Genomic DNA, 16,534 nt, shown 5'->3' with positions numbered 1-16,534 from the left:
TAAGTCTTAAATGGTTACAAAAGTACCCTTAAATTGGCTTGAATTTGCCTCAACCCACAAAGTAAAAATATTTACTATCTGGCCTTTTAAAAATTAGACCAGACCTAGGTCGGCAGATAGTAAAATATTTAATGGTCTAATTAATGAAAATTTTACATTAATGAAAGTATGTTCATGGATAGTTTTCCTTTTGTTCTTAGAGTATTTCTTAGAGGTAGGCAGAATGTATGTTTTATTCCAGAATTATTGTTTTATGCAGTTTTAACTTTACCAGTAAGGCAAATAATGCTCAAGAGAAGTTGCTCTTCACATTTAGTAAGCAGCAAGATACAGTAACTGTTGTTTTCCCCCAGATTACAACACCAAATTTAAATACTGAGTGAGGAAGTAGTAAATATCTAATGATATCTTTTTCTTAAGAATATCTATTTAGGGTTTTTAAATGTTTTAAATATTTTACAAAAAAGTACTGAAGTAACTTTGTCACTTAAGACTGTTCTCAGGAAAGAGTGCTTTGTTAAGAACAGAGCCATGAATGACAAAGTCAAAACTTTCTAGAAAGTATTTTTCTGTTATGAATAATTGCATTTTTGAATTATCCCAAATGATTTTATAAATTCTTTAACTTTTATATGCCTGCCTGGTATCCATGAAATAAAAGTATAATTACTTACCAAAAGAAACAGAAGCATCAGATACACTGAAAGGCTCCAATTGTTTTATATTTTTCAGAAATAAAAGTGACTGTATACCCTCTTATTAACTATATGGTAGCTTTGTAAAATTCTAACAGAATTTTTTTTTTTTTTTTTTTGAGACAGAGTCTTGCTCTGTCACCAGGCTGGAGTGCAGTGGTGTGATCTTGGCTCACTGCAACCTCTGCCTCCTGGGTTCAAGTGATTCTCCTGCCTCAGCCTCCCAAGTAGCTGGGACTACAGGCATGTGCCACCATGCCCACCTAATTTTTGTATTTTTAGTAGAGATGGGGTTTCACTATGTTGGCCAGGCTGGTCTCAAACTACTAACCTTGTGATCTGCCCGCCTTGGCGTCCCAAAGTGCTGGCATTACGGTGTGAGCCACCGCGCCCGGCCAATTTTATAGAATTTTTAATGGTTTATGGTATTCTATGATGAGGAAACATTTCACCAAATTACTAGCCTTCCAAAAGTTGCAGTATCATGTATAAGTATGACAGCAGTTTTAAAACCAGAGTCAGATTGAATGTGGCTTTTTTTAGCAGTTGAAATTTATGCTTTATGTGTATACATAAAACACTGATTATCTTAGTGTCACATTATCTTTACTCTTTGATTATACTCTTGAAAAGTAAATTTACTTACCAAACGATAAAACAAAAATTTAGGGAAAGCATAAAAAAATCTTTTTTTCTATCTGCCGGGTGTGGTGGCTCATGCCTGTAATCCCAGCACTTTGGGAGGCTCAGGTGGGTGGATCACTAGGTCAAGAGATCGAGACCATCCTGGTCAACATGGTGAAACCCCGTCTCTACTAAAAATGCAAAAAATTAGCTGGGCATGGTGGCGCGTGCCTATAATCCCAGCTACTCAGGAGGCTGAGGCAGGAGAATTGCCTGAACCCAGGAGGCAGAGGTTGCGGTGAGCCGTGATCGTGCCATTGCACTCCAGCCTGGGTAACAAGAGTGAAACTCCGTCTCAAAAAAAAAAAAAAACAAAAAAAAAAACAACTTTTTTTCTTAAGGCTTCATGGAATATAATTACATGTAGCAAGAATGACGACTTAGGACCCTTTTCTGGGGTTATGAAAGCATGGAGTCTTAACCTAAAAGAAGCTAAGTGGAATTGTTAGATCTTTTGATTTCTGTCGTAATGTACTATTGGAACTTCAGGTAGATATAGTGCATTAATATGAAATACTTTGAAATATACCATCTTTTAAAAAGAACGGTACTTAACACAAAAATCACGTAACACTAGGTAGGATATTGAAATAACTGATGTATAATATTTTTTCAAGCCTTCATTTGTGGTCAGCGTAAGTTTCCATTAGTTGGTCTTCATTTTGAGGCTTAACATATCAAAGTGAGTATAAAGTTCTACAATTTAGTCATGTGTATTTCATGTCATTTATGATGAAAATGGAAACGTAGTTAAGACAATTAATTTTCTTCTTCTGTAGCATCTAACTCTTCATCCTCATCATCTTCTGCTTGTCGATCCTTTCTTAGTCGACAAGTGGATACCTGTTAAAAGTTAACACAGTTTTAAAAATAAAGATACTAAAAAAATTTTACATGCTTGGTATCTTTTTATGCTATTACAGAGAAGGGCACACAACAAATATTTCAGAAAAATGTCCATATGTCGTAACTTTTAGTAGTGAAAATTCTCTATGAATTTTAAGCTTAGAAGTTAGTTTTTCATTCATATTTTTTGAATAAAAATGTGTAATTAACCATTTGATTCTAGTTGGATAGCCATCAATACTTCAAAAACATCATTACCTTAAAAGTGTAGACTCAGGCTGGGCACAGTGGCTCATGCCTGTAATCCCAGCACTTTGGTAGGCTGAGGTGGGTGGGTCACCTGAGGTCAGAAGCTTGAGACCAGTCTGACCAACATGGTGAAACCCCGTCTTTACTAAAAAATACAAAATTAGCCGGGCATGGTGGCGCATGCCTGTAGTAGTCCCAGCTACCTGGGAGGCTGAGGCAGGAGAATCACTGGAATGCAGGAGGCAGAGGTTGCAGTGAGCTGAGATTGTTCCACTGCACTCCAGCCTGGGTGACAGAGCGAGACTCCGTCTCAAGAAAAAAGTATAAACTCAGTATATTATGTTAACGATAAATTTTGGTTCACAAAAAACAGTATTTGAGAATCATAAAATGGATGGCGAAAATAGAAGGATATTTCAGCTAGGGAGTGGGACAGAAATACTGATATAAAAGTAATGTGATTTAAATGGAATGAGGGTTGAGAATCTGAATTCACCAGCTTTAAGTCGCTTGACTGCCGCACATGGGGTATGTTGCTTAAAACTTCTCTGAGAGTGATTATATCTAACCCAGGGGACATTTGGAAATGTCTAGAGACGCTGTTTGTCACTATTGGGGCTGCATGTTTACGTGTGCTACTGGCATCTTGTGGGTAGAGGCTGGGGATGTTATATCTTTACCATATACAGGACAGTACTCCGTCCCCTTCTTCCTCCCTGGTGGGCCCAATTATTTGTCCCAAAGTCAGTAGTGCTGAGGTTGAGAAACCTAGGGATAATGCATTCTAAAGTGCTATACAAGTGTTAATTAAGGTAACAATATTAGTTGTAGTCAAAATGTTAATATGTACTATAAAAGTAAATTTATGAAATTTATGTTCAAGGCACTTAATGCTGGAATAATAAAAATATTGGGTTGGGAGAGATATACATATAAAACAAATGCTTAGAGGAGAATCAAATGAAAATCAAATAGAAAACAGAAATGAGAAACTTTTTTTTTTTTTTTAAATTAAGATGGAGTTTCACCATGATGGCCAGGCTGGTCTTGAACTCCTGACCTCAGGTGATCCACCCATCTCGGCCTCCCAAAGTGCTAGGATTACAGGCGTGAGCCACTGCACCTGGCCGAGAAACTGTTTTCAAAATACAACTTTTATTTACTTAAAAGTTGTATACCTAAAAGTTGTATTTTGAAAACAGTTTGCTGAATTTTGTATTCTGAAGGCTAGATATGAAAAAAAGGGCATAGCATTCTAGATCAGGGTTTGGCAAGTTGTGGCCCAGCCAGCCTCCTGCGTTTGTAAATAGAATTTCATTAGAACACAGTTACACTGCTTTATGTTATAGTTGTTGGGCAGAAACCATATGGTCCACAAAGCCTAAGGCATTTAGTCTCCACATCTTACAGAAAAAGACCCTGCTCTAGATACTGAGAAACTCAGGCTTTCTGGATATAGAAAAAAATGAAATGATTTCTGTATTCAGCAAAAGCCCTTTATTGGTATAATTCAGTATTTAAATTTATATTTATAATTTAATCAGATAGATCCACTAAGTCTTGATAGATTTAAACCTGAGTTTGACTTCAGAATCTGTGCTTTTCATATTATAGCAGGTAACACATCTGCATTAGCATTCTTCTTTTTCACTTCTGCTCTCAAGTGTTATGCTTTATTACATATAAATTACAGTATAAAAGATACTTAAGAAATAACAGAGCTGCACCTAGTGGAATCTTTGGTCATATTATAGAAGAGGAAATAGGTCTGGGGAGAATAAGTTACATGAGGTGTGATGACTGAGGGGAAACATTTTTAGAACTCAGCAATTCCAAAGGCAGCAGCTCAAATTCCTTTAGATTATGGTTTCTTACACACCTGTCCTGTTCCAGATACACACTTAGCTGACAGTGATCTCTGAAGAGGTGACTTTGAATTTGCTCTTACAATATCTAAACGAGATGAATAATCTGGTGCATACAGAGAATTTCGGAAAACCTATTGTAATGATAAAAATAGCATTATAAAATTGATGATAAAAGACAGTCAAGTTCCTTAGTTAAGATTTTTTTTTAAACAACTCCCCCCAAATGGACAAAATTCCAGTTATTACAAATGTAAAACAAAAAACAAAAATAAGCTAGAAAGATGAAAGCTAAAAATTATGTTTGAACTATGTAAGATGATGGCAGATATAAATAGTAATTAGTCATGAAACAATCATTTAAATGCTTTTGCCAGGAGAACTGCAAAAGTTCAGACCCTCAAAGAGCATGCAAGCTAGCAGGGAGGCTACAGCTCACACCTTTCTTTCTGTTCCTCATATTCTTAACTCTTACCAATTTAACTTCACTGCAGTACTGCTATGGAAAATCACCTTAGAGTAAATTGGAGCCACTATAATTTATGGATTCCAACCTTAACTAGTATCTGGAATGCCATGACTTCTCAGTTCTCTTTCCTTAAGCACTATTTCCAAATGTTACTCTTAAGCCTGCCTATCTCCATCTTTTCTATCCCACTCCCACCATTTCTCTAGTAGGTAAGGTTATCAGATGTCAATCTCTTCAACTTTCCTATTTTTCCTCAAGCTTTTCGCCCCTTGTTTTCCTTCTCTTTCTTAAAATACAGTTCTGATTTATTTCCAATGTGCATTTTTCTAACCAAAACTTCAAACCCAACCAAGCAACAAGTTTTTGCTTTCCACAGGTTCCCTCTCCTAGAAAACAAGGTCAAGATCAGTCTCTCTCTTTTTTTAATTACCTCAAGGTATAACTTCTTAAAAAACTTTGAATATTTGACTTCATCTCCATTTTTTTCTGTTTTAAGAAATTTCCATTTATTTTTCAACAAACTACAATTGAGCTTTTCACTTCCACTAAAACTGCTCTTGCCCAAATCATCAAGGTCTTTTTTTTTCCTCTTCCTCATTGACCCCCTTCCTGAAACTTACATGCTACTGAGCTCTTTCATTGTCCTAGCTTCTCTATTTCTTTACATCTCCTTTTCTACTACTTACACCTAAAATATTTTTAAAGGGTTTCCTTTAGGCCACTTTATAAAAACAATGCTGCTGGGTACAGTGACTGATGCCTATAATCCCAGCAATTTGGGAGGCCAAGGCAGGAGGATCACTTCAGCCTAGGAGTTTGAGACTAGTCTCGGCAACATGGCAAAACCCCATCTCTACATACAATTGAAAAAAAATCAATCAGCCAGTGGTGGTGGTGCATGCCTGTAGTCCCAGTTACTTGGGAGGCTGAGGCAGGAGATTCACTTGAGTCTGGGAGGCAGTGGTTGCAGTTAACCGAGATCATGCCACTGCACTCCGTCCTGGGTGACAGAGCAAGACCTTGTCTTGAAGTTTCTCTCAAAGATGTATCTACACTGTTAATGACTACCCTTCAATTAATCCCCTGACAAGCATACCCTGTGACAGCTGTATTCATGCTCCCAACTATCTCTTGCTCTAGACTAGCACTGTCCAGTAGAACTTTCTGAGATGATGGAAATGCTTGCTATTGTGTGCTGTTCAAAAACGTAGCCACTGGCCATGTGTAGCTACTAAGCACTTGAAATGTGGTTCATGTGGCTGAGAGCTGAATTTTTAAATTAATTGAGCTTTAAATAGCCATATATGCCTAGTGGCTACTTTACTGAACAGTTTAGCTCTATATTAGCTATTATAATGAAAGACATTATCCTTTACCTAGAAGACCAAGCTATAAGCCTGGGCATTCTCCCTAAATTTCTCACCTGACACTTTGGGAGGCCGATGCAGGCAGATCGCTTGAGCCACAGGAGTTCATAACCAGCCTGGGCAACATGGCGAAACTCCATCTCTACAAAAAATACAAAAATTAGGCATAGTCGGACGTGCCTACAATTCCAGCTACTTGGGAGGCTCAGGTGGGAGGATCACCGAAGCTCAGAGGTCAAGGCTGCAGTGAGCTGTGATTGTGCCACTGCATACCAGTGGGCAAAAGGAGGAGACCCTGTCTCAAACACACACACACCCCCCACACGTTTCTCACCTGAGGCACTTTTATTGATTCTACATACCTTTTATAGCTTACTTTTTTTTTAAAGACAGGGTTTCACCATGTTGGTCAGGCTGGTCTTGAACTCCCGACCTCAGGTGATCCGCCCGCCTTGGCCTCCAAAGTGCTTGGATTACAGGTGTGAGCCACCACGCCCGGCTTTATAGCTTACTTTTTAATTTAAGGCCAAAATAAGTTATTGCTCTCTTTCTTTTAGACAGGGAGCCACTCTGTCACTCAGGCTGAACTGCAGTAATGCAGTCATGGCTCACTGTATCCTCAAACTCCTGGGCTCAAGTGATTCTCCTGCCTCAGCCTCCTGAGGGTCCCTCTGCCACTCAATGCAGAAGGACCACAGGTGCACTCTGGCTAATTTTTTCTTTTTTTGTACAGCGTCTTGCTATGTTGCCCAGGCTGGTTTCAAACTCCTGGCCTCAAGGAATTCTGCTTCAGGCTCCCATAATGCTGAAATTACAAGTGTGAGCCACCATGCTCAGCCTATTTCTCTATTCTAAAACTTTTTGTGGCTCTTGACTGTAAATGCAGAACATAAGTTATACTATGCCTTTGCAATGCTGGTTCCTTAGCCTAGAATTACAGCAAACTTACTTGTCCTTCAAAAACAATATGAAACTGCATCTTTCTTACACTTTCTCCTATTGTCTTAGTAGCTCCTACTGTTCATAACCTCAAGTATTGCTTTTAACTCAGTGTTTTGTAATTGATTACATTATCTGTCTCAGCTAGTCATAAGTTCTTTAGAGCAAGGGAGCCCTGTTTTATTTATGCTGTATGTTGGCAAAACATTCATTTGGCAAAAGTGAATTTAATTAACATCTTCTATGGGGATAAAAAGGAGACCCAAATTAAGGGATGGCTACACATTCCTTTAAGAGAACTGTAGGACACGAAAGGAATCAAGGATAAAAGATAGGAGGTGAGAGGTGTATTTTAAAGGAATTCAGGGGTGCTAATTAGGTTAACAGGTTACCAAGGACCCAATTCTATTTTGGTGCCAGACATGGAGCACGGACATCCTAGTATGATATAAAAATGCAATGACTCATTAATCAACTGGTATTTGGAGAAGATATATTTTTGTTAAAACGTTCCTTTAACTTTTCTAGCAAACATGGAATTTAAAGTGGGAAATGAAAAGCAGTATGTAACCCTTGGGATACAAGTCTCTACCAGTTAAATATTTATTCAAATTAACCTTTTACTTCAGTTTTTTGGCAATAATGCATTTTCCAACATGGTCCAAGATCTCTTCTAAGAGTGATTCTCAAGATCTGAATGTGCTCTGAAGTTAATATAGAGGTGACCTGACAGTACTTATGTGAAGAACAAGTAAGGTAAGATGGTTTGTGATAGAACTAGAGGTGCCTAACTACGAAACACTGGCTGCAGCTGGAATAAATCTCAGTGGTCCTTAAAAAGCATGGACTGTCTGGAAGAATAGCAAGTTATTTCTCAGTCTTCTGCATGTTTTCTTTACTTCTTTCCAAGAAACCCTGTATTTACAGGATCCTTCCTCCTCTTGGTAGGTACCTGTTTGATAGCATATCAGTTATATCAATTAGTTACTTCCCCCGGTCCCACAATTCTCCCCAGACTGCTCTCTCCACAGTTGCTATGTGGCATGATAAATAGTTGATGCCCATGGTTCTCTGAACATGTGCTTATGCCCTATATTGTGTTGTTCTGTTTTTTTCCCAATACACACCATGATTCTTCAATTATGTTGTTTTAAATATACTGTTCTTTCTTTAAAACAGTCCTGCCTCAGGACCTTTGTATATCTATGTATGCCCTCTACCTGAAAGTTTTTGCCAGGCATCCTCCTAGGCATCCCTCAAAATTCTAATTAAGAAATCACTCTGATTCTCCAGACTATTTAGAATCCCATCACACACAACACACTTTTTTTTTTCTTTATGGGACTGGTCATATTATAAAAAAATCATTACACAGTTGTTTTTTTGGGGGATATCTGAATTGCCTGGTAGATTTAAAATTACTGCTTTGACTAACTTGGACCATTTCTAACTTAGAATGCTAAACACTTCACACTTAGAATGGTGCTTGGTGTATATGAGGTGCACAATAAACAGTTGAACAAACACTACATGAGGTAAGTACTACAGTATCTACATTTTAGAAAGGAGGAAGCTGAAGAGTGAAGTAGTTAACTTGCTCAGTATTACTTCACTAGAAAGTAGGGGAGATGATATTAAAAAAACACATCTACCACATATTCCTGAGACCTTTAGTTTTACATAGAGCTCTTTTCCCACAAACTACTTAGATGGCTGATTAAGAGTAGTGGTAAGAAGTAAAGGAGGCCGGGCGTGGTGGCTCATGCCTGTAATCCAAGCACTTTGGAGGCCAAGGTGGGCGGATCACCTGAGGTCGGGAATTCAAGACCAGCCTGACCAACATGGTGAAACCCCATCTTTATTTAAAAAAAAAAAAAAAAAAAAAAATTATAAAGGAAGTGTTGTGAATATCTAGGACTTCTGGGATGGTAAGGAAAATATTGGGGACTGAAGGACTTGAAGGAACTTTAATGTCAGTTAACAAATGGCATGTCAAAGGTATTAGAAGAATTAGGACCTCTGGGATGAGAAGGAAAATCTTGGGGTCTGAAGGGCTTGAAGGAACTTTAATTTCGGGTAACAAACAGCATGTCAAAGGTATTATAAAAAGAAGAATGAAAATACTTATAAAGTGGACTACAGTCTTGAAGGAGAACTGGGGGATCACTTTTGAATCTGCCACTCAATGCAGTGTTATTTCTTGCAGGAAATGGTTAATGTCACTCATCAAGAACCATACTTCTGGAAGTCTAATGTAGAGAGAATTAAAGTAAAATTGACTTTGTAGTCAAACTTGTGGGTTAGACCTCCAGCTCTGCTGCTTACTAGCTATGGGATCTCTGGGAAGTTTCTTAACCTCACTGTGCTTCACTTTTCTCATCCATAGAAATGAAAATAAGTATTTTTATCAAAGTTGTTGAGAGGATTAAAATATTATAGTTAAAATGCAAAGATCAGTAGCTGACTCAAAGTAATCATTATATAAACATTTACTGTTATTTTATAAGTGACAGATGAAAGCTTGATAATTTTTTTTTTTTTTTGAGATGGAGTCTCACTGTGTCACCCAGGCTGGAGTGCAGTGGTGTAATCTCAGCTAACTGCAACCTTTGCCTCCCAGGTTCAAGTGATTCTTCTGCCTCAGCCTCCCAAGTAGCTGGGATTACAGGCACCTGCAACCAAGCCCAGCTAATTTTTGTACTTTTAGTAGAGACAGGGTTTCACTATGTTGGCCAGGCTGGTCTGAACTCTCAACCTCAGGTCATCCACCTGCCTTGGCCTCCCAAAGTTCTGGGATTACAGGTATGAGCCACTGCGCCTGGCCTTGATAATCAATTTTTAAAAGCAGGACATGAAAAGGAGTCAAAGTTAAGAAACCTTAGCTGTAGTATTTTGAAATAACGCTTGGAGAGTCATTATTGACAAATAGAGAAATATAAATATGTATATATAACTAATATAAAAACAGATTTGTTTGGAAACATATATACACATACTGTAACATGTACTTTTCTTCATTTTCTTTAACCTATATTCTGGTTTTACTTAAGTTTCCTGGAGCCCGTGGAGTAATGGGACGAGAAGTCTCAGCGGATCTCTTTACTGACAGTTAAGATACCAAAAAAATTAGGCTGGGCGTGGTGGCTCATGCCTGTGATCCCAGCACTTTGGAAGGCTGAGGTGGGCAGATCATGAGAATTGAGACCAGCCTGGCCAACATGGTGAAACCCCATTTCTACTAAAAATACAAAAATTAGTTGGGTGTGGTGGTGGGCTCCTATAATCCTAGGTACTTGGGAGGCTGAGGCAGGAGAATCACTTGAACTGGGGAAGTGGAGGTTGCAGTGAGCCAAGATTGCACTCAGCTGGGTGACAGAGCGAGACTCCGTCTCAAGGGGGTAAGAAAAGATAGAAAAAAAAAATTCTGGGAATCTTCAAATTTGTCAAATGGTAGACACTCCCATATTTTATTAATACAGAATTATTGTTATATGTTGAGATTACATGGCTTTTTTCACTTCTACCTTAGAGATGAAATAGGGAAATTACGTCTTGAATAGTTTACTTCAGCATAAATACTTTTGTACCTTTTTTTTTCCCTTTTGGAAGGTAAGAGGGTTGGATATTTACAGAATTGCTCATTGAGGACCAGGCTTTGATACTTACTTGCTCTAATGTTAGTTGGCCAATCAGAATTATTTGCATTTAACTAAAACCATCAGCATAAAGCAAGTCTACATAACCTACATTTATTTCATAGCTTAGTGATTAAGTTACACAGTCAGAATCCTGATTCCATTTACTAGCTAAGTGGCCACAAATAGGTTATTTCAATCCTCTAAGCCTGTTGCTGTAGTTGTAAAATGAGAGTTAGAGCAGCAGCTACCACCTAGGATTTTGAGGTTTGAATCTGAAAATGCATCTAAAGCTTTGGGCATTGTGTGTGATGTAAACACTCAAATGTTACTGAAGTCCATAAATGTTAACTATTTTTTAGCATACTTAAGTGGGCTTATATCACCAGTCAAAATGATACACAGTATTTTATTAAATGGCTTTATGCAAATTATGTTTTGCTAGCTATTAATAAATTAACTCTGGAACTTTTGCCCTGGTTATTTTCAAAAGTTGAAAATAAATGAAAAATCATAAAAGTTCATCTGCTTTGGATTACACATAATAACCACTGTAGTGTTCAAATTTAAGATATTAATCACATACAAACTAATGTTCTTTTTAAAATATTTCCATATTAAAGAAGAACTGAGCTTAGATAGACATAGTCCTACCTCTAAATCTTCATCCTCATCAATGTTTTGTATATTCTGGTAGGCAGCAGTGTAGACCTCTAAAGCTTTGCCATGAAATAACATTTCGATTGTGATAAATTCAGAAAATATAGTCTAAAAAAAACCAAAGAATTGAATTTAAACAATCATTTAAATTTCTTTCTGAATACAGAAACTTCATTTCTCACTATAATGTTGGCATTTTATGAAATACAGAAGTATCTGTTTTTCTATAGGGCAAATAAAGTACAAAAAGTAACTGAAATAAAAATAGTTGTGAAGACCTTTTGCTGCCAAACCTTCAAATTATACAAAGTACTTCCTTTATCACCATTTACTTCCCTCTTGTTTTTTTAGTTAGTTCTCTTTATACCTAGTAATTGACATTTATAATAAAAGATCTGACTAAAATGTAATTTTTTTTTTTTTTTTTTTTTTTTGAGATGGAGTCTCGCTCTGTCACCCAGGCTGGATGCAGTGGCATGATCTTGGCTTACTGTAGCCACTGCCTCCCAGGTTCAAGTGATTCTCCTGCCTCAGCTTCCCAAGTAGCTGGGACTACAGGAGTGTGCCACCATGCCTGGCTAATTTTTTGTCTCTTTAGTAGAGACAGGTTTTTACCGTGTTAGCCAGATGGTCTCAATCTCCTGACTTCATAATTCTCCTGCCTCCACCTCCCAAAGTGCTGGGATTACAGGTGTGAGCCACCTTGCCTGGCCTACTATATACTTTTAATACCATATGCATATTAAGTATTAGAGCAGTTCAGTTATGAAGCTGGTGCTTTAGCAACTCTAAATGATGTTTAAACAGTGGAACTTTTTTTTTTTTAATTTCTGCAGGCCAAACAGTAGAACATTTTTTAAACAGGAATTACAGTCCACACTATATGCTACTTGTATTCTCTAAACATAAAGGAATTATGTTTGGAGAACACAAGGAATTGGTAGTAATGACATTCCTGCCACTGATGATAATACCATATATTTGCATGGAGTGTTCTAGTTTACAAATACTGACTTGCCCAGGGTTGCTCACAGATAAGACTCTAGACACAGATCTGATTCTAAGGTTATAAGGTTATAGCTTATTTAAGGTTTTTTTTGCTGTTGCCTACTGAACTGTGCTGTTCTTGCTGAATCAATCATTTCCTTCACAGATAGACTGTGCAGGTAACCTCTATAAGCATGATGGAAACTTACGACAAGGAAGATCATTAACAAAGAGTATGAAGATGTGCATGTTGATCTAAGCAGGGGGTGAGGTAATCAGTAGGTGGGGAAAAAATGGAAACCAGGCAAGTTTTCAACAAATATGATCTTATCATTTTGTTAATTATCTGATAACAAAATAATCATTAATGTAGAGAGAACTGGGCTGGGCTGGGCGCGGTGGCTCACACCTGTAATCCCAGCACTTTGGGAGGCTGAGGTGGGGGGATCACCTGAGGTCAGGAGTTTGAGACCAGCCTGGCCAACATGGTTAAACCCCATCTTTAAAAAAAAAAGAACTGGGCTGAATAAAAACAAGGTAGAAAATACTGAAGCATGGATTATTTTAGAAGGCAGTAGTCAGATACACATTTCCCTTCATCCTTGCTCTCCTAAGATAACCCAGAAAGGAGTGGTCATATACTTTGGAAGATAGCCATATAAATAATTATCAGTGGCCTGTGATTCTTTCCTCCAGCTCCATTCTTTCCTAGATGATTAGAAAAACACTTAAGGGAGCATTAAGAGCCTTTTGATTGCTACTCAGTGATATGTGTCAGTCTGAGAAGATGGGGTCCAGATATAAGGGACTTGTAACTATGATTCACGATGACCTTTATTGTCACTTAATGTAAGTTATAGAGGGCTCAGGTATACTGGAGTGGCAACTGACTGATAAATAGCATTATGCTAAAATACAATTTTGGATTTCATATTAAAGTATCTCTGGATACCTAGGAATACCTTAGAGGAGGAATGGCTTCTGAGCAGGGCTGGGACCTCTCTTAGTTGTTAGTGTCCCTATGATAGTTGCAAACCAGAAAGGAGTCAGGTTTTCTTGAGTGTGGAAACTCCTAGAGGGAAAACTGAACTAAGAGTCGATGACAAGCCAAAACACTCATTTTTAATGCTGAAGAAGTAAACTAGCCAGGCACGATAGACAGCATGTGCCTATAATCTAAGCTATTTGGCAGGCTGAGTCAGGAGGTTCCCTTGTGTCCAGGTGTCCCAGACCAGCTTGGGCAACATTTGGAGACCTCTATCTCAACAGCAACAAAGCCAACTAGCTAAATTGACGTAGTGACTAACAGTAAAGCCTCCATTTTGTTTGATTAATAAAGAGATCTTTAACAAAAGGGTTTTAAGAACACTTTGGCAAAGAGGAAATGGCAGCTCTCCAGAATATAGAATATTCAATAAAGGATGTCAGGATAACTGTCTATCCATTTGAAAACTGTAAAGTTATGTATCTGTGTCATACCACATGCAAAACACAGCTGCCAGCTAAATATTTAATGTTTAAAATACTTAAAAAATCATAAAAATAACTAGAAAATATAAGCAAGTATTTATATAACCTAGGGGATGAAAATCTTTAAGAAACCAAAAAGAAGATGGATAGATAGGGCAATAAAAAGAAAACTCAGAGGTGGCAAAAACACTGTAAGCAATAAAATGAGAAAATACATTTGCAACATACTTTCAATTTAATTTGAAGGGCTAATTTTCTCAATATAAAGAATTTTTAGAAATAAGTAAGAAATGCCAACATCTAACAGAAATATAGCTTAAGGAAAAAATGTAATTTACTAAAGAAATGTATTGCTAAATACACTAAAAAAAGCTCAGCAGTAATAATGCAAATGAGATACTGATGTTTACCTATTGTCTGTTATTAAAAATACTGCAACATATGGTGTCAACATTGTCATATTAAAAAAAAGACAAAAAAAAAAAACAAACAGGCCGGGTGCAGTGGCTCATGCTGGTAATCTCAGCACTTTGGGAAGCCTAGGCAGGTGGATCACCTAAGGTCAGGAGTTCTAGACTACCCTGGCCAACATAGTGAAATCCTGTTTCTACTAAGAATACAAAAATTAGCTGGGTGTGGTGGTGCATGCCTATAATCCCACCTACTTGGTAGGCTGAGACAAGAGAATCATTTGAACCCGGGAAGTGGAGGTTACAGTGAGCTGAGATCGCGCCTGCACTACAGCCTGTGTGATAGGGAGACTCTCAAAAAAAAAAAAAAAAAAAAACCCAAAAAACAAACAAACTCATTTTACCTGTGCTTATGCAAGGTTTAGTAGGAATGTAAACTGGTTTAACTTTTGTGAAGAGAAGTTTTAAAAATATTTATTAAAATTAAAAGTGTATGCTCTGAAGGAGGAGCTCCACTTATCTAGAGAGAATAACTGGGCCAGCACAAAGGCTGCTGTTTAAGGATGTGTAATGATGTAGTGACAGCTACAATGCAAAAATAACCTAGACATTCACCAATGAGAACTGATTAAATGAATTCATATATCCATACTGCAAAATATCGTAAGAATACAAAAAAAATGATATGGATGTGTTTCTTAGCATAAATATATCCATGATATAGAAAGTTTTAAGAAGAAATGCTGTATGTATGGTGGTCCCATTTATATATAACTGTTAAGGCTAAAAATAGTACCTTCCTCATGTTTTGAGGAATTAATGAGTTTATTCATGTAAAATACTTAGACTGGTACCTGGCACACAGTCAATGTTTAAGAAATGTTTGTTATTGTTATTACCATATCTCTGTATATATGCAAAAGAAAAGTTTGGAAGGATAAAATAAAAAATGGTTAATATTTTTGGGTGTTGAGATTAAAGTTGTCTCTTGTTTTATGGATATGTTTTATGATTTATATTTATAATAAAAATAAAGGTATAAATATTTAATTATGATGTTTCTTGCTCATGTCAGCTACTTCATTACAGGAGTAACTCCTGGTTAAGTACCTTTTTTGTAATTGTGAAATTCCCTTGACATTCATCATATACTGATGACTTTTCCTAATACATGGAAAACAAATGGGATTGTGATTCTTCTTTCATTTTGCACACTAAGTTCTATACCAACCTATTTCAGAGAGACACTCTTCAAAGTTCCTATGAAAAGTCTGTCAAAAATGTATTACCTTGCTGATTAATGCCAATACCAAAATTCAAATGGACTTATCAATTAAACTCACCTCAAACACACAATGCAGTTATGAGCAGTGCTCACTACTGCTAATCATTTCTGCTTCCAGAGTGGTCAAAGAAAGCCACAAACTGCCCTACCAGAAGCAGTAGCTGATAACAGGTAAGAACAGGAATGTTCTGTCTGTTTCTCCCCAAAATAAGAGTGGTATCAGCCGGGTGAGGTGGCTCATGCCTGTAATCTTAGCACCTTGGGAGGCTGAGGCAGGCAGATCATGAGGTCAGGAGTTTGAGACCAGCCTGGCCAAGATGGTGAAACCCCATCTCTACTAAAAATACAAAAACTGGCCAGGCATGGTGGCAGGTGCCTGTAATCCCAGGTACTCAGGAGACTGAGGCAGGAGAACTGCTTGAGCCCCAGAGGCAGAGGTGGCAGTGAGCCAAGACTGCGCCATTGCACTCCAGCCTGGGTAACAGAGAGAGACTAAAAAAAAAGTGGTATCAATAATTTGTCTTTTCCAAGTATTTATCTTACAGAAATGTTTATGAGACATTCTAAGATCAACATGGCAATATCTAAATACTGTTTATATTAGAAATAAGGGGGCCAGCCAAGCATAGTAGGTCACACTTGTAATCCCAGCATTTGGGGAGGTTGAGGTAGGAGGACTGCATGAGCCCAGGAGTTTGAGACCAGCCCGGGCAACATAGGGAGACACAATCTCTATAAAAGAAAAAAAGTAAATGGGCTGTAATATAACCCTTTTGACTGATCTTTGAGGCCACTGTTAGGAGATTTCTACATCCCTCTTTATTATAAAAGATCCCAAATGTGGCCTTACTTAGAAAGGAGGCAATTTGACAGTGATGAGGAATGATGTACAGAATGGAGATTCAGAACCCTAACAGACTCTGGTATTAATATCTGGTGCTCATATTTCTGGGAGTTTGCTAGGGTTATGAGA

The 16,534-nt window shown here is 37.6% G+C and overlaps 1 protein-coding gene across 6 annotated transcripts in view; it reads right to left on the bottom strand.

Annotated features, from left to right (window-relative positions):
* Positions 1-1,957: 1,957 nt before the first annotated feature.
* The window catches only part of CIBAR1 (CBY1 interacting BAR domain containing 1), a 28,396-nt gene continuing 13,819 nt past the window's right edge, over positions 1,958-16,534 (bottom strand). For 4 of the 6 annotated variants that reach the window (XM_064384364.1, XM_064384365.1, XM_012438590.2 and 1 more), the window contains 3 exons: positions 11,404-11,517; positions 4,354-4,473; positions 1,958-2,222 (listed from right to left, as the gene is read on the bottom strand). In XM_064384364.1, coding sequence (XP_064240434.1) covers positions 2,139-2,222; positions 4,354-4,473; positions 11,404-11,517 — 318 coding nt within the window. In that variant the 3' untranslated portion in view covers positions 1,958-2,138. The remainder of the gene's footprint in view (positions 2,223-4,353; positions 4,474-11,403; positions 11,518-16,534) is intronic. The other 2 variants (XM_064384366.1, XM_064384367.1) reach the window with 2 other exon arrangements.

Source organism: Aotus nancymaae, unplaced genomic scaffold, assembly GCF_030222135.1.
Source record: "Aotus nancymaae isolate 86718 unplaced genomic scaffold, 86718_ANA_hifiasm-v0.15.2.pri h1tg000036l, whole genome shotgun sequence".
Taxonomy (NCBI): Eukaryota; Metazoa; Chordata; class Mammalia; order Primates; family Aotidae; genus Aotus; species Aotus nancymaae.
This window is presented reverse-complemented; position numbering and strand designations above follow the sequence as displayed.